Raw genomic sequence first — 18816 nt, forward strand, 5'->3', positions numbered from 1 at the left:
CTTCACTCTGCCAGACTGCAGAACCCTGTTCGACAGAGGGACCCATTCCAGACGGACTAAAAGGACTTAAAATTATTAAGGTAGGACACACAGACTTCAGTTTTTGTTTTCCTTTTTAATGTGTAAAATAAAGCATTTTTGTGCGTTTTTAAATAAGAATTTGGAACGTGTTTCTAGTTTGTTCTGTTTTGATGGTTGAAATTGAAATTTTCCATATCTGTGAAATCTAAAAGAGGGATTTTAGAAGAGTGAAATTTAATTGAGAAATTATTTAGCTGAAAAAAAAAAAAGAGAAGAGAAAACTGGCTGAGCCCAGGTTTAAACGGTGTATCCCATTATGACGAAAGACGAAAGTCAACTAAATTTACCACAACAATATAATTTCTATTTAACAAGATATACATAGGATTGAGATTAAGTGGCCAGATAGAACAAATATTTGAAGGAAATTGGTGATCACATTTAAAAAAAAAAAAGTTTTTACCTTGTCTATTAAGGGCAATGAGCACTGATTATGGTTAAATTCAACCAAATTGGTATTTGTTGAGTATTCTATTTGTTGTGTCAATAAAACTTCCTGCAAAGAGAGCAACTTGTCATGCTGGAAATCAGATCCGGGAGGGAAAAATGCCCCGAGATGCTGTAGTGCTGCAATTTGTTTTTTGTTTGAAGTTTTGTTTGAATAAAGGTTTAATTCTGAGAGAATATAAAGATACAGTTGAAAGAGTTGAGACAAGATACATAGATCAATATTGTTAACAATGAGATTTAGGAATTTTGACATTTTTGAAATCAATAAAAAAATTACAGAAATTGTTAAAGTTATAGATCATAAAAATATGAATATAAATTCTGTGATAAATAGGAAATTTTGAATCATAAAGAAACTTTTGTGAGTTAAACTTTGATTTATTTATGTAGATGAGATATATAAGACTGAGCAATTAGGTGCTCTTAAAGTAATAAATAAATAATAAGATATTAAGTATACGTGTTTAAATATTATACTTTCTATCTGAAGGTGTCTAGAATTTGTATCCCGTTATCCCTGGGAGACAGTGTGAAAGAACTTGAAAAAAATTGATCCATTGCAGAGATTCTAAGAGCAAATGGCTTATGTTTAACTAAGATAATTTTTTGTGCATTATACATAGTATGAGAATGAGGTTGGGTGACCAATTTAAATATAAATTGTGATTTGAACAAGCACATAACAGGCATCATAGAGTCATTTTATTTTGGTTTTTTGAAGAAAAAAGAAAGAAGAAAAGACAAAAGAAATTTTCTTTACATTATACACTGTATTCTGAAGAGTGGTTTTCTTGTTTTTTCCCTGCGTCTTTGCAATGAAGAAAGGCTTGCTTTTTCTCGCAATGAAGTACGCTTTTTAATAAAATTAGGAACTGCTGTCTTGATAACCAGATGAGATTTTTAGTTATTAAACTATAAGTTTAATTTGAGTTTTGCAGTTCTCTGAGTGTTCAAGTTTTCAGACACCTGGCTTGAAAGGTTGGATGACTGGAGAGAGAGAAAGAGGAAGTGGTGCCCTCAGCTCCCCAGCTCCTGAAAGAGGAAGTGGACAGTTCACTTGAGGTGACAATTCACTTGACTTTTCCTAAAGACAATTTTGCCATGCATTATGAAATGTTGTGCCAGGGTGAATCAAAAGCCAGACCGAGAGTGCCATCGCAGCCTGATGATCAAACGTATCAGCCCAACAAGTCAACTGAACGACAATCCACACAGAAAAGAAAGACCTCCATCCCCTCACTTGTGGGCCAGTTGCTGAATTTTCAATGATCACTACAGAGAACATTTCAAATTTAGTTAATTATCATATTAACTTGATTATTGTTTTTGATTATCCACTGGTTTCAGCAATTCTTCATATTTCTTCAACTAACACTTTGAATCTGCTTCCAATAGGACCAGTCCAGCAGCCCTAATACAGGAAGTTCAATAGCAGAAGTGAGAGACTGACTCACCAATCAGTTAAAATACTGGATTTGGATAGTGAGGCTTATTACTTAAACCAATAGTGGTAAAAGCATGAATTTGTTGAGAATATATTATTGACTATATATATATATATATAACTAAATATAGGGCATAAAGTGTCCCAAAGAGACATTATGGCTAGAAAAGTAAACATATTGGTCACTCCATTTCATTTAAAAGGAAATTTTCTGGATTCAATAAGAACAATGTTTCTAATTATAAACTTTTGAAATCACATGCTGTCATCACCAGGGTACGAGATATAAATGTTTATTTTATTTTTGTCCATGGATCCAAAATTGTGTGAAGATTTTCAAATCTTCTTTTAAATAGCTTAGGAGCAACAACAAACATTTTTGAAAAATTGAAATTGTGCAATTAATGACAAATTGCATTTGAGGGATTGAAGCTGAATCTCTCAACTGCAACCGTAGGTCTATACAATTATTTTGAAGTGTTTAATCTATTTGATTTTGAGGTTTACGTTCACTGTGTTTAAACTAAAACACATTGTGACTGCATCGGACAATTGACAATTAATATCCTAACGTTTAGACACTGTCGCAAGGGGAATGCCACAGTGTGTCTACGTTCAGTAGTTTCTGTCGTAAAAGTTGTTACCGTTCGGATTTGGTGGTATTCCACTCCTAATAAAATATATGTTCCTCATTCAGTTCATAAACTGCTATGGCAGACAAAAAGGTATGATTCTCTGGCCAGAGAGGGGTGTGTGTGTGAGAAAGTGTGTGAATGTGAATGAATGGAAATTTTAATAGATAAGATTAATTATGGTGCTAACCATAAAACTCTGATTTTATATTTCTATCTTATGGTAAACTTTATCATACTTCCCATTTTCATGTCTGATGGTGACTAACTTTCCATTCTAGATCCAACAATAGAACAAAATAAATCTTACTTCCTTTTATTTAGGATGTAGCCTTCAGACAAACTTTCGATATGATCTAACCATCTAAGAAACTTTTGACTCGATGTAACCTTGGTCAATGGAACTTTGGAAATGGACTAAACGTTCTGTTCTTTGACTGTATTGAGAAATGATTGACTGAAATATTAACCCCTTACAATGTTTTTTTGAAGATACAGGATTTTTTGCTGATGTCACTAACAGAGTAAATTATGCCCAATAAAATAATAGCCATGGATGATTTTGGCTAATTATCCTGAGATGGGTTATTGTTGTGGCAGAAAGAAACAGTGCCACACCTGCGCAGCGTATAACTTTGGGAAGGCAGAGAGCAAGCATGCTTGCCCTGTCCACCCCACATTTAACCTTCTTCCTTTTACAGGATGTCATGATGGATCCGGTCGAACAGAACTTATTCTGTTCCAAATGTATAAAATATTGTCTTGTTACTGTTTATCATGAAATTTCACAGGTCTGATCAGAAAGGACGACCGGCCAGACAAGCAGATTATGTTAATACATGTTGTCACTAACAAAAATAGTTAAGGTCTCCCTTAACAGGTCAAAGCAGCCAGGAAATGGCTCACTCCACAAACAAGGTCCTATCTGGGGTGGGGTGACACCTCTGTGCAAGCATCTCATCTTAAACTACACCAACCAGCCCTGAGCAACTCCACACCCGAACGCCGACGACAACCCGAGGTGGCTGGGTCCGTATGAGATCATTCTAAGAACGAATACAGCAATCAAAGTTTCCGAGCGTGACGCTTGGGTTCACGTGTCACACTGCAAGCCCCACAAACCGCCATCCAGAGGAAAGTAGGGGAAGAAAAACAAAAGGACGTGCTGGTAACGTGCCTCCTCTACCTGCGTGGGAAAAAGACCTTGTTATTGCTCGCAAAGAGCAATCAAGGTGAACATGGAACGTTTCAGACGTCTGTGGGGCCAACGCGACGACCAGCACACCTGGGAGCAAATGTGGTCTAACTGAGTGTTCAAGTGCAGCATGTGTGTTTTTATATTCATAAGTGATGTTTTTGATCATATTGCTGTTTCTGTTTGAATTTCCTCCAGGATGTGACCAGGGTAGAAAGAGAAGGGAAGTTTGCCTGTTCATCATGACTATTCATCCGACACAGAAAAAAATCACTATGAGTTAAATTTGTTCTGGAAATATGCTAATTATGCAGCTAAAAAACTAGCACCCAACAAAGATTGTTATGTCTGTGCACACTCCTCCTTCTCTGCCGCTTATCCATAATGCTGTAACTGACTAAATGAACTGGATTAATAGAATCCATTATGAATTATTCCAATTTGCAAACGACACCCAATTGGTTTTAGAACTCTTGCGGAGAAAGGGGAGTTTTGTGTTAAACGTGGAAAAGAATGTTGTACTTTCATTCCAGCTTATGATGAGGATGGGAGTTCCATCTCAAAATACTGGACGATATGACAGAGGTGCGGGATGATCTGTGGCAGGATGAACAGGCAAAGAACAAACCAACAGGATGGGGGGTTAGATTGGATCACTGATGCCTTCCGCAATGCTTTTGCTTAGGAAGCAATAATGTGATGTTCTTCCAGAAGCAATAATGTGATGTTTATTGATGTTTTATTTGGTTCAATCAAACTGTAGGACTGAGAATTGATATAGGGCTGAGATTTGAACAATTACTGATTAATTTGAAAATATTTTAGGTACATATAAATTAAGAAGAAAAAAATCTTTTAATTTTGTAGATTATAGGGACTCTAACTAGGTGCATGACTGAAAAAATAATAAATAATCTAGGGATTATAGTTTGAAGAAACTTGAGGGTTTTACAATTATAATGAAGACATTACAATCATGGATGCTAAAAAATATTAATAGCAATAGTTGTTCTCTAATAAGAGAGAATAGGTGATAAGTTACTTTGCCGGATTAGGTCTGAATAGATAATTAGGTAAACTTCTATAGTGATGAACTAATGACTACATTATATATATTTTAGATGTTTCCAATTGCTAAAATAGAGAAAAACCTTCAAAAGGGGATTGATTTTGGGAAACATATTTAATTTATGGATTATTATTAGTTGAAGAAGTTACCAGTGTGATTACTGAAATGTTCCTTTCATGTATTGTCTAATGTCTGTATTTAATATCTGGGAGGTGACTGCGGGTCTAGCTAGCTAGGAATACAGCAACAGTGCTTGCTTATTTAGCCCGGCTTTCCAGAAATTAAATATTGTTTTGTTATTGTAACGTATTAAAACAAATTATGTAGGGGACAGAGTTAAAAATATAGACCAAGAACAATATGACCAAAAAAAAAATATGTTCAATTTAAACTTAAAAATTAGTCTAATCAGTTTAAACGATTCAGAGAAATAGAGTATTTGCTAATATAGAAAAAAATTCTGAAAAGCTTTCTAAATTCACAATGAAGCTAAAGATTTAATGATCTGGATAAATGGATCCATTATGAGCTATTCCGCATTGCCAAAACTTAGAGGTGGTATAAGTTATGTCCATCTGTTAATTCTGGAAAATAGGATTGTAGGAAGATACTTAATTAAAGATTAAGTGGCATGTCATCAGCTAAGGCTATTCTAGTGGCAAGAGCTGGGTTAAACAGAGTTATTTTTAAAATAATGACATTGTTTGGAACAAAATAATAAAATTATTGATATTAGTGTTAAAGATAAAAATGAAAGATTATAGAATTTTCTTTGGTTAGATTTTAGTACACATATCCTTAAATAGATCTGACTAAGTAAAACAATCGCCTGCTTGAATTAAAAGCTGACAAAATAAGATTAAGGAAAATAGTTAACAACACTATCGGCCTGTTAAGGCCTAATAGATCAATATGATTTGAAAGATAGCTAAAAATTATGAAACTTGACTCAAGGTCTAAAGTTAAAAGGCAATGTACTATGGTATGTTTAGTTTTTTACTAGAGATAGAATATTGGCAAGGAGATGAATAGATGAGAAGATGGTATGTGTATGTGAAACAAGGAAATGGTTAGAGATAACAGGTGGTATTAAAGTCACTGACTTAAAATAGGATGATTCGGTGGAGCAGGTAAGTCATGCAGGTATAGAAAATTGATTAGAATAATTAAATTTAATATTGGCCATGTTTGATTATGGCCAGAGAGGGGAATGTGGTGGAAAATTTAAACTGAATATTAAGAAAACCATGTTTTAATATTTGACCTTGTTTAATCTGCTAAATCTCTAAAACAATGTTCTAGGACGTTCTGTATTTTACATGAATGTGTGTGTGTCGAACTCCTGACTGTGTATAAATAACAAATATGGGAAATGAGACTAGACAGATGACTAAGTTAGAACTTGTGATCAATGAAGTAATCGTTAAAACAAATTCTTACCCAGTAACAGAAGGAATAACCAATCAAATGAATGTCATTATGCCATACCTCCCTATTGTATAAAAACTGTTGTTTCCGTGTTTTCGGTGGGATTCTCAATGGAATTTGTCTGAGATCCACCGGCCTTGGTTTTACTTGGGAGATTCTCTGAGTATTGCTCGAGACTCCTGGCCGTAATTAAAAGCATCTAAAGGACATTTACTGAAGTCTGTCTGTCATTTAAGCTGCGCAGCAAAGAAGTTAGGTAAAGGAAAAACTCGAAGCTAGAGACGTCGTAAGGGACGTAAAGAGCTTGAGTAAGAGTAGTTCAGAAACCTCGAAGCTATAGACGTCGTAAGGGACGTAAAGAGCTTGAGTAAGAGTAGTTCAGAAACCTCGAAGCTAGAGACGTCGTAAGGGACGTAAAGAGCTTGAGTAAGAGTAGTTCAGAAACCTCGAAGCTATAGACGTCGTAAGGGACGTAGAGAGCTTGAGTAAGCTATAGACGTCGTAAGGGACGTAGAGAGCTTGAGGAAGCTATAGACGTCGTAAGGGACGTAGAGAGCTTGAGGAAGCTAGAGACGTCGTAAGGGACGTAAAGAGCTTGAGTAAGAGTAGTTCAGAAACCTCGAAGCTAGAGACGTCGTAAGGGACGTAAAGAGCTTGAGTAAGAGTAGTTCAGAAACCTCGAAGCTATAGACGTCGTAAGGGACGTAGAGAGCTTGAGTAAGCTATAGACGTCGTAAGGGACGTAGAGAGCTTGAGGAAGCTATAGACGTCGTAAGGGACGTAGAGAGCTTGAGTAAGCTATAGACGTCGTAAGGGACGTAGAGAGCTTGAGGAAGCTATAGACGTCGTAAGGGACGTAGAGAGCTTGAACATTTTAGGAAAGCGGATAGTCAGATTATAGGTTAGCATTAGATAAGGGAAATTTCCACTACACCCGCCACCTTGGGTGAGACATATCTTGCTTTCTCCCCGCGTCGGATGCTCCAGCCTCTATGCTAGACCCCGAAATGAGAAAACCTCTACATTAGCCCTCATGGGCCAGTCTTCACTGTCTGAGGACGCCTCAGGCCCTCCTCCAGTAACTCTGGCTTTGTGCCTGTCCACCAACTCTCGCTGGCAGCCACACAGAAAGTCTGCTCCAAGCTCCTGCCAGAACCCATTCGACCCTTATCTTACAGCTGGCAGCGTGCAGGCTTCTGTCAGGTGTGTAACGCTGGGTTCTCCACATGATCCAATTCAGATACACTCTCCAGTTCTGTCGCAATCCTGCTTGCTTTGATGGGGTTCATCCCACTGTTACGTACAGCGCCCTAGAGGCTTCTGTTCTACAGCAGGAAGTGACGTCGCTCCTCCTGAAGGGAGCGATAGAGGAGGCTTCTCCTTTAGACTTGAATCTGGGCTTTTTCAGCCTCTACTTCTTTGTTTGAAGAATGATGGGGTCTGCACCCTATATGGGACCTACGTCGTCTGATTTTTTCCCTCTACAAGGAAAATTCAAGATGCTAATATTTAAAAAAAAAAAAAAATCCTGGCGCAGATGCGAACAGGGCACTGGTTTGTTACTGTCTACCTGAAGGACGCCTATGTCCACATCCAGGTCATTCCACAGCATAGGAGATACCTCACGTTCACCTTTGGGGTAAAGGCATACCAATATCAGGTCCATCCATTTGGTCTGGCTTTGGCTCCACGGACGTTCTGCAAGCGCATGGATGCAGCTCTGGCCCCTTTGAGACTCCAGGGCAGAGTCCTGCATGCGGACAGGTACCCGCGGGTATCCGACGGGCGGCCCGCTAATATTTGATGCAACGGGTGGCATAATGTTTACATATCGGGTGCGGTGCAGCTGCGGGTCTGACGCGCGGTAGGCACGGGCGGGCTGCGGGTCCAATAGCCAAGACTATTTCAACTTAATTCTGTGTATTTGACAGCTGCTTTCAAATGGTCCCGTGCTTATTTGTGTTCACGCTCTGTCTGAAGACCGTTAAAGGCTTCAAATTACAGCACGATTTGAAGCGCTGAGCGTTGTAGCTGCATCTGATTGAAAGCTATAGTGATTATAGTAAAGGGAGCTCGCTTTTTGTATTTAATATAGCTATTCACAATTTGAATAAAAGTTTTAGCCTATTTTTCATGCTGCTACAAAGAGGACCAGGGGCCAGGTGAGTCAACCAGGGGCCAACACTGCTGAGTTTCAGAAGAGACAACCGCGTTTAAATGCCGAGTGAATCTGCTAAAATATTTACTAGCTTTAAGCTTACAGTTAAATAGGCCTACTAAAACATTTGTTCTTTTATTTTACTTGTGTTGTTTAATGCAATGTTTAATTAATTGCATTGACTCAGAATGCCTAATGTTGGTTTTATTGTGTTATAGGCCTATGAGAAAATTATTTTTTAATTATTTAAATCATGTAGGAGATGCGGGTCTGGTTCGGGTTGTGGTTTTTATGTCAAATGTGTCGGGTCGGGTACGGACTAAAATTAGTGTTTCAGTCGGATATCTGGTCGGTTGTTCTGTTAATAACTGGGGGTGCGGGGCGGGTTCGGGTTTCTCAAACAGGACCCGTGCAGGACTCTGCTCCAGGGCATCCATGTACTAAATTACTTAGACGAATGGCTCATTCTGGCTCAATCCAGAGAGATAGTGTGTCGTCACAGGGACGTCCTCCTCCACCTCTTCCGGTCTCTTTGTTTCAGGCTGAATGCTCAGAAGAGCGTCTTAACACATTCTCAGCGGACCATTTTCTTTGGGGTCCAGCTCGATTCACTCTCAATTCAGGCCTGCTTGGCTCCTGCTTGAGTTTCCAGTCTTCGTGCGTGCTTGGCCTGTTCAGGCTTGGCCATCACGTCGCAGTGGGCACATGTCGAAGACTTCTGGGGCTCATGGCAGCAGCCTCTCCTGAGCTGCCTTCGGGTCTACTTCATTTGAGGGCATTCCTGTGGTGGATGAAACTCAGGAGCATTTGCCCTTCTTGGTAAGCTTTCCGTCTCTCTGGCTCTGGATAACTTCCTTCCGGCCCTGACGGGCTGTCATGTTATTGTCAGGATGGACAACATGGCAGTGGTGTCCCACATAAATCGCAAGGGAGGTTCGTGGTCATGCACCCTTTACAGGCATGCGTGCCACCTCCTCCTTCTATGGGCTCAAGACAGGTTCCTTTTGCTGACAGCAGTTCACGTTCCAGAAGCCTTGAACCTTGCAGCAGACTTCCTGTCAAGACAGAAATTTAGGTCGGGGTAGTGGATGCTGCACCACCAAATGGTGGCTCAGATTTGGAACCCCTGTCTCATCTGGCGCTTTTGGGGATAGATGCTTTTGCTCATTCCTTCAGGTCAAGTTAATCCCTACAGTCCTTTGCAGAGTGAGGGAGTGCGGAATTCGCCTCCTGTTAGTAGCCCCGTTCTGGCCATCCCAGACGTGGTTTTCGGAGCTGAGTCCTTGGTGGAAGGGTCCCTGTGGGAAATTCCAATCAGGATAGTTCTGATGTCTTAGCTTCAGGGCAGGATTTAGCATCCTCATCCCGAGATATGGAGGCTGTGAGTGTGGCCATTCAGGGGCTTCTGGTCTTTCGGCTAATGTTTGGGAGACAATTGATTACGCTCGTGTACCTTTTACTAGAGGGCTGTATTTTTAAATTGGAAGGTCTTCGTGCAGTGGATCCAGTCAGCTGCTGGTTGGTTCAGTGCTGGAATTCCTGGGGGATAAGTTTGCGCCCAGAGTGGCTGCGATTACTTTGAGAGTTTACATCGCGGCTATCGCCGCATGTCGGGACACAGACCAGATCCCCTTAGGTAGGCTCTTTCTGTGAGTGTGCCTTGCATGGAGGACTGTATGTGGACTGCTCTGGCCAGTGGCGCAAGTCCTCTCAGTTGTTTTAATGCTTTGGGGCTGGCCACAGAGGGCTCGCTTCCTCTAAGCACAGGATCTCTCATTGGTGAGAGATGCAATTTCTTTGGCTTATGAGGTGTGGAAGCTCCCTTCACCTCTGGGCATTAGAGCTGACTCTACTAGGAGTGTTGCATCTTCCCAGGCTCTTTCAAGGTTATGAGATGTATTATGTAAATGCTTGGCTAAAGAGATGTGTCTTTAGACTAGATTTAAACTGGGGTAGTGTATCTGAGCTCCGAACATCACCAGGAAGGGTGTTCCAGAGTTTAGGATCCAAATGCAAAAGTGCTCCCCCTCCTTTAGTGGACTTGGATATCCTACTACCAAAAGCCTAGAGTTTTGTGACCTTAAAGAGCGTGATGGATAGAAGGGCGATAGAAGATTGTTATTAGGTAACTAATGTAGAGATTATAAAATTGGTATTAAATGGTCATATTTTCTTGACCTGGTAAGAAGAACTCTAGCGGCTGCATATTGAACTAATTGTAGCTTGTTTATTGAGGATGCAGGACAACCGCCAAGTAATGCATTACATTAATCTAGTCTAGAGGTAATGAATGCATGTACTAACTTTTCTGTATCAGAAATAGATAGCATGTTCAATAGCTTAGTCATGTTTCTGAGGTGTAAGCCTTATCCATATCCATTCATAGATCTGTACACGCTTAATGAATGCTGTTTGTGACAACAATATATACAGACTTACCTACTGAGGTATAAATGAATGCATGGGTGAAAATTCAACATTTCAGGATCATGTATGCCTAGGTTAATCTGGAACAACAGCCAATCACGTCGCTGGAACAGAATTTCACCAAACTGCAATCCCTGTAATGAATGGATAAAAGTATCATTGAGTTCAGTTTCAGGTTCTGAAAAAGTGTTCTGAAAGAAGGTAAATTCAGGGAATTTGGATACAGTAACAATGACAACAAGCTTATGACCCTCAGGTTGAAGATTAACAGACAGGCTGTCAATTCATAAAGTAATCAGCTGTTAACTTACAAACAATTAACACACTGAACTCTGTATATTGAAGCCTCTCCTCCAATGACATCCATTCAAAAAGACAACCTGTTCTTAATCCTAAGGCATCTGATCATGAAAATCATACCACAAAATATCATGCCGTGATGACAAAATTATACTGCAGCACTATAATTTTTTCATAATACAATTTTCATGCCCTTTCCATCAGCATATTATTAAATGTTTCTCTCTGAATGCAGTGGGTTTACCAGCAGTGTCGCAACTCGCAATAAAGATGCCAGAGGGCAATTTTGGCAACCGTCTTGAATCTGCAGCATTTATCAATCATATTGGGAGTGTTGAAAAAGTGGCATCTTGTCTCCTTGCCAGTGTACCAAAGTGATACTCATTGTTTTTTGGCTTGTTAAAGGCTCTGATAGCAATAACATCCAAAGTGATAGAATATAATCATAACCTGGAAAAATGAGTATATATACAAGCATATTATATTTGATAACATCTGATATGACCCACCTCAAAAAGACAGTTGTTTTAGTTCTGTGTAAATGAAAAGAGGCATCAGAGCAACCTGAAATTTACTTCATGTATTCAAAATAACATTAATTTCATAACATTATGCAATTGTTGTGTATACATGTTTGCTACATTTGGGCATAAAAACATGTTAATGAACAATTTCAGACCATAGAGTATCTCATTATTCATAGTTGTTATATTCATTAATTAAATTTGACAACACAGATACATTTTATAAGGTTATAAAGGTAAAAAAAATGCCCCATGGAAATAATTTTCAGGGCGGCAAATATTACCCCTTAATGCAAAAGTTAATTTCTGACCCTGCCCAAAACAGATCAGGATTTCTTCCTGTGCCCCAATCCAGCATGTTTGTCTTGTCGAAATGGAAGTTGAGACAACGATATTTAGAACACACTTAAGGAAAAACTGTTTTATTGGAATCCTCATAATTTAATATAATTGCATGCACAAAAACAAAGCAAATTTACAATTGAAATAAGTTACCATGCTAAAAAATATGGTAAAATAAGAAAAACTACCATTTTATAAAAGATGCAAGGTTATATAAATGAGAACAATGAAAGAGTTTAACAATCAAGAGATGTTTTCTAAAACTGTCAATCAATAAAAGCATTAACAGTCCTCTATACAGAACGATATGCAAATCTGTATTTAGTATTCAGTGTCATAGTTTTGGAGTAAAAAAAAATACACTCAAAATCAGGTTTCCCCAGTCTGCCACTGCAATGCTACTTTTATGACCACTCAAATGTTTAAACAATAAAGGATCAACCAAATAAAACGTTATTATTACATAAGGTGTCATTTGTTAACATTAGTTATACTGCACCTACAGGCCAATTTGCACATTTACATACTATTTTCAAAACTGTTAAACTTAAGTTCAAATCCTAACAGACAGAAGACAGAAATTTGCTACATTTTACAGTAATACTATATATTATATTTTTAACTATATTGTTATTATATATTATATAATTATTATATATAACTATATTAAGAATCTAAAAAATTAAATACTATCAAAATAATTAGATGTAGCTGAACACACAGTTAGTCTTACAATTTTATTACCATCTATACAAAAGGGGAAAACTTAGGAATAATTTTGTACAGTAATGTAAACATGGATAATGTAGCTTAATGAACTACAAACAGTTATGAGTGTCAGTGGTTTTTTTTTTGTAAAATACATTTTACAAAAGAAAACGTGTAATGCTCCTGTTTTAAGTGTTTATATGTCATTGTTTTATGAGTGGCAAAGTGTGTTTGTTGGTTAAAAACCTTTGCTGGTGTGATGGAAGAATGACTTGATTTGTGACGTATGGAGGTTTGGTGGTTTTAGTACATTATGAATGTGAAATTAACTGCTGTGTCAAGCAGAAAGTTGGTAATGATAACTGTGTGAAGAGTTTTGAAAAAGTGACCTATTAAAAAATGTGTCCTAGCAATGGTAAAAAAAAAAAAAAAAAAAAAAAAAACCACTGAAATTCAACGATCTGTAGTAAATTATTCCCTTACTTAACATTGACAGTGACCAATATATTTGATTAAATTTATTAATCTTAACAAATAATGTAAACAAATACAACTTTTGATTTAAAAAATGTATAAGTAAATGTTGAAATTAACATCAATAAATGCTGAGGAAGTATTGGTTATTCTTACCGTAATTCCATGTTAAATAATGTAGTTAACTAATGTTAACAAATAAACCTTATTGTAAAGTGTTACCACATAAACTGTAATTACATGCATAAGTCATGTGTGTGCAGGTTCATGTTGTATAATGTACAGTCCATTAAATTGTAATAGCTCCTAATCATTGCAGTGGTCACATATTGTGCAAATAAAAAAATCAACCCTGAGTCTCATTAATCCAAGTATTAAATTCAGTTATTTAGTGCAATAGAGTACTACTGGAATTCTGGCAGCAGATTTTTAAAGCATCATATGTTTTAATGGAATTCCAACAACATGCAACGTGCACAGATTTAGCAAAGACAGCATTACTCAGCATATTTTACAATGCATACATTTTTAATTAGCTTTACTAATTTGTCATGCAGTATTTTGTATTTTTTCCGTTGCCAATTGTGCATATAGGTTTTAAAGAGGCTTTCTTTATATCTGTATATTGGCTACATGAGGTCATCTGATTGAAATATTAAAATGAAGCTGGTCCATTACGGGCATAGATTATAGCAGTTTGTCAGAACAGTCTGCTGCCAAAACTGTTTTATTCCTTAAGTGCACTTGACTGTTTTTATTTATTTATTTTTTTACATGTCCCATCTGCGTAAACAGTCAAGATCTACAAAGGAAAATGATAAAGTATGTAAATGTTCTTTGTATGCAAACATTTAGAATATTCATTCAACATTTCAGAATACATTTTCTTTAGGAAAAATAATTAACAACTATACAAGTCAGGAGAAAAAAAAAACTACCATCTAAATCATAGTTCAATAAAAGTGATTCTTTGTAATGTCTTTAAAATTACAGCTGATGTCCACAGTAACAAACTAACAAGTTTAGTTTACTTTACTCATGAACACCTAGATAAAACAGTCCATTTTTTAGTAGAGTTGCTCTCCATTTAATGACATAATTCACATGTGCCTTTGCATAGTTTTACAGTTTTTGAAAAAAAATGATGGAATACCAGGAACCAAGTTTCTGAAAAGAAAAAAACAGTTTTCAGATTAGTGTGCATTAAAATTCAGTGTGATGAGTGTGCTCAGATAATGGAAAATTAGCTCATATTTATGTAGTCTGTAAGTTAGAATAAAACTTATTGAAAAAGATTTAATAGAAAAAACTTCAAGCAGATAATTTTCAAAGCACCATCTCTTTAAAGGTTTTTTTTTTTTTAGTGTCCTGCATCGAGAACTGAGCAGAATTATGTGTGCAATTGAAGAGTTCACACGCACATTCTTTCCTGCAAAATTACTGATTACTGTTTAGAGGTCACGTGTTAACAGAACCTCTTGAGAATACTGGTAAATCAGTTCTGGCTATTTCTACACTGTTTACAGCTTAGTCATTCAACCTTAGGTCTTCAAAAGTAAATCTTTTCATTGTGTCTCTTCGGAAGACTTGGATTACTCATTCATTCATATGGATTACTTTTACTGCGTCTTCGTGAACTTTTTGAAGCCTGAAACTTGCTGTTTCAATGACAGTGACAAATGACAAATGATGACAGAATATTACAAATATCTTCGTTTGTGTTTCAGACATGAATAAAATGACGTGGGACAGAATTTTTCAAAGAATGTGAAATTATGTGTGATGTACATCAACTGAATAAGCATACTATTAACAATGATAATAGCTTCATTTATTGTGTCTGTGTGAGTGTCATTCGTGTGAGTTGTTGTAGTTTTGTAAACTTACTTGGAAAGAACATCCGGCCCCCAGATTCTGATATTTTGTGGTTTTTATGTTTAAGACCAGCAGGTTTTAGAGGCTAGTGCGGAGCCAAATTTTCAACAACACCAGAACTGCCTTTTTCTGCAGTACAACAGGAAAAGCTTAATTGCTGTGCTGCTAGTTCCCATTAATCATACTCATGAAGTTATGAAATTCACAATGAAAGGACTGTTGTGTCAATGGAAATTCAAACTGAAATTTTGGCTGCAGAATCTGTTTCCATTGTCTTGATTTTAGTCTTTCCTATATCATTCTATCAAATCCAAGCACCATGTGGTCTCTGTGCTCTCTGATTGGCTTTGAAGTCCTGCACTGGATCCACTAGACCTGCTCTCTGATATCTCACCGTCTTCGCCCAGCCTTTGATTACCCAGTAGGCACTCCTGACTGGTGTGCTCTATCTCAGATGACTCCCCAAGAGAACAGTGAACACCCGATTCCTTTGGAGAAGGTGGATAATTCTCTGGTAGGGAAGTGGAAGGAACCACATTTTGGTTCTGATTGAGGGCCACTTCTGGAGTCATGATCACCTCACCTAGGGTTGGAGTGGAGTAGGAAAACGCTGGTTCTGTGGAAAGGTGTAGGTGTGAATATGAGCTAGGTGTGACCTTGCAGGAGAAAGAGGCACCGCCCAAGTTTTGTGAAAGAAATGGGTGCAAAACAGGCTGCGATTGGCTGATATTGGCATGAGCTCCAGCACAAACGCCCAGTGATAAGCCCTCTGCTCGGGGGCCTTCTCCAGGTTTTGGCCCATGGGTTCCTGGGCTGATGCTAAGGAGAGTGGATCCAGTAGAGAAGTGATGTTGGCTGGTTGAGGAGTGGATGGAGCTCCAGTCATGGGAACAGGGGTCATTTGCTGTGACGGGACAGTGTTGATTAGACTCATGCTGGTGCAAGTGTCCCTGTTTCTCAGTGTGCTGAGCAAAACCAGATCCACCTGCACATACCAGAGAAACTTTTTAATCAAATGATGCCAAAGATTGTGTAAAGTCTCTTTAGAAGGTAAACTTGTGTAGAGAAATGCAAATGGTTTCATCAATGAAAAAAACAAACAAAAACTATACAGAGTTTTTGGTCATACCACCAGCCCTGCTATGACTCCATGATGTGGACCCCAGGTGACTCTCAGGGACAGCATGGTCTTTGTGCTGCATGTGGATGCTAGAACCCAAGATGTAGGCCGGAGACAAACTGACAGAAGAATTGGACATCATGTGTCCATAGGGACAGGAAGACATAGGAGCTGCGTACTGACGAACGGCCATCTGTGCTTGCAGCAGGTGCATTATGTGATGCAGATCCTTTGTTAGAAGTGACACTTCCTCTTTCAGATTGCCCATCTGGAGAGAGTTATAAAGTAATTGTATTAAAATATATTAAAAAGTAGTACATTTACATGGTATTTGAGGGTGTCGTGTAATATTTTCATGAACTGTTGGATTGATCTGGCATCTGTTGGGTCATCATTTACACTCAAGTTTTTTCTCAAACCTGTATGAAATTCTTTTTTACTGCTGACCACAAAAGAAGATATTTTGAAAAATATGACCAAACAGTTGATGGGACCCATTGACTTCCATAGGAAAAAAATACTATGGGAGTAAATGGGGATAATGAACTGTTTGGTTACCGACATTCTTCAAAATATCATCTTTTGTGTTCAGCAGAAGAAAGAAATTCATACAGGGTTGGAACAATTTGAGAGTGAGTAAAGGATTGCAGAAATTTTTTGGGTGAACTATCCCTTTAAAGCTGCAGTCCGGCATTTTTTCCTCTTTGTCGCCATCTCTGTTCGCAATTGCAGTCATTCGCGGAATTATCAACTTTACGTGAGTTGTACTTCAACACCCTCGACACGGCACAGCGCGGATGAACACAGTGTTTGAGGAGAGTGTGAGGCTGTCAGTCACCGCACCGGTGTGGATACTGTCATTCAGAATCACAGATTATTCTTTTTGGAAGTATGACCAACATAAGAATTTTCACCGGAAAATGTCATCTTAACTAGTAAGAAAGAAACATCCACTTTTGTTCTGGTTCTGACATTGCAGTAAATCGCGCTGATTAAATCTAACAATCGCTTATAAGTTATCATATCACGCAAAACCGTGCAAATTATACTTTGTTTTCAAATTGTTAATGTTAACAATGCCAGCATTGCGTGACTACAGGTAATGTCCTTCCGTTATGTATCCTTGCTTTCGCATGGGTCCGGTTGCAGTCTCTTTTCTTCTGTAGCCACTCCGAAGTCCAAACGAAGTCTTTTGCATTTTACAGCGGGTGAATCTCTAGTTGTCACTGGTGATTGTTGTTTGAACCTTTCTGGATCCGCCATCAAATTGATGTTTAATTATATCAAGTGCTGTGAGAAAAGGCCATAAATCTCCACCTCCAGCATCCTCACACGCAATATAGCCTACTAGCCGAGACTCCTTCTTTAAGTGTACAGATGTGACGTAATGACGCAAAGACATGCTCGAATCTCCCGCGGAAATCCACCGTCGAGCTACGGCAAGCAGATAGTTTTGAACACTGGCTGGTTATGTATTTTCTCAAATATGCATTTTGGATAATTTTTAACCCCCAAAAAGCTACGGACTGCAGCTTTAACTTGAATTGTTAATATTAGTAATGTTTGTAACCTAATACTTCATTTTCATTTGAATGCACCTCATGCCAATTCCGATTGCTGAGCGTATAAACGTTTTAGAAGGATTTAATATCTCTGTGTTTAGGAATGATAGAATGTCATTGTACCTTCTTGTTGAGTTGGGTAATGGTCTCTCTCACTTCTTTTGTCTCCTGAAGCAGTGAAGCATTCACCTGACCAGATCCTGAAATAAAACAAAGCAATGACCCAAATGATCTATATGTTACTTAGATACTAAGATTAAAATATCCTTACCGTCCAGTGTCTTATCACCCAATGATGTCACTGTTTTGGCAGTTTTGTCCTCCACATTGAAATGAAATGCATGTCCGTTGTCCTCTATACCATCTACAACTCTATAAAAAGCCATACAGTCAGTTACTGAGTCTTTTATGCACAAATATCAATTGTACAAAAACTCTACATTTCTTTAAAATGACTCAATAAAATGCAATTATTGATTAAAACTGACTCATTAAATTTTCAACCTTAAAGGGTTAGTTCACCCAAAAATGAAAATTCTGTCAGTAATTACTCACCCTCATGTTGTTCCAACCCCGTAAGACTTTCGTTCATCTTCGGAACACAAATTAAGATATTTTTGATTAAATCTGAGAGCTGGATCACTCCTCCATAGGCTTCTTAAGGGATCGAAACTGGCTGGCCCAAAAGTTATGAAAGACATTGTTAAAATAGTCAGAGTGACTACAGTGGCTCAATCTTAAGTTTATCAAGCGACGAGAATACTTTTTATGCGCACAAAACAAGCCTATGGAGGAGTGATCCAGCTCTCAGATTTAATCAAAAATATCTTAATTTGAGTTCCGAAGATGAACGAAAGTCTTACGGGGTTGGAACAACATGAGGGTGAGTAATTACTGACATGATTTTTGGGTGAACTAACCCTTTAAGTACCTTAAGGACCAGAGTTGCCCAGCCCTGATCTAATACCATTAAATACCCCATCAAATCAGAGTTAGAGTTTTATGTCTTTATGCGGATGTTGACCAA

At 38.0% G+C, this 18816-nt stretch overlaps 1 protein-coding gene across 1 annotated transcript in view; it reads right to left on the bottom strand.

Annotated features, from left to right (window-relative positions):
* Positions 1-14164: 14164 nt before the first annotated feature.
* The window catches only part of kcnh4b (potassium voltage-gated channel, subfamily H (eag-related), member 4b), a 45849-nt gene continuing 41197 nt past the window's right edge, over positions 14165-18816 (bottom strand). Inside the window, exons 13-17 of the mRNA XM_056253670.1 lie at positions 18061-18161; positions 17913-17989; positions 16237-16495; positions 15120-16092; positions 14165-14399 (exon numbers count right to left, since the gene is read on the bottom strand). Coding sequence (XP_056109645.1) covers positions 15404-16092; positions 16237-16495; positions 17913-17989; positions 18061-18161 — 1126 coding nt within the window. The 3' untranslated portion in view covers positions 14165-14399; positions 15120-15403. The remainder of the gene's footprint in view (positions 14400-15119; positions 16093-16236; positions 16496-17912; positions 17990-18060; positions 18162-18816) is intronic.

This window comes from Rhinichthys klamathensis, unplaced genomic scaffold, assembly GCF_029890125.1.
Source record: "Rhinichthys klamathensis goyatoka isolate OS25496 unplaced genomic scaffold, OSU_Roscu_1.1 h1tg000108l_1, whole genome shotgun sequence".
NCBI classification, from domain to species: Eukaryota; Metazoa; Chordata; class Actinopteri; order Cypriniformes; family Leuciscidae; genus Rhinichthys; species Rhinichthys klamathensis.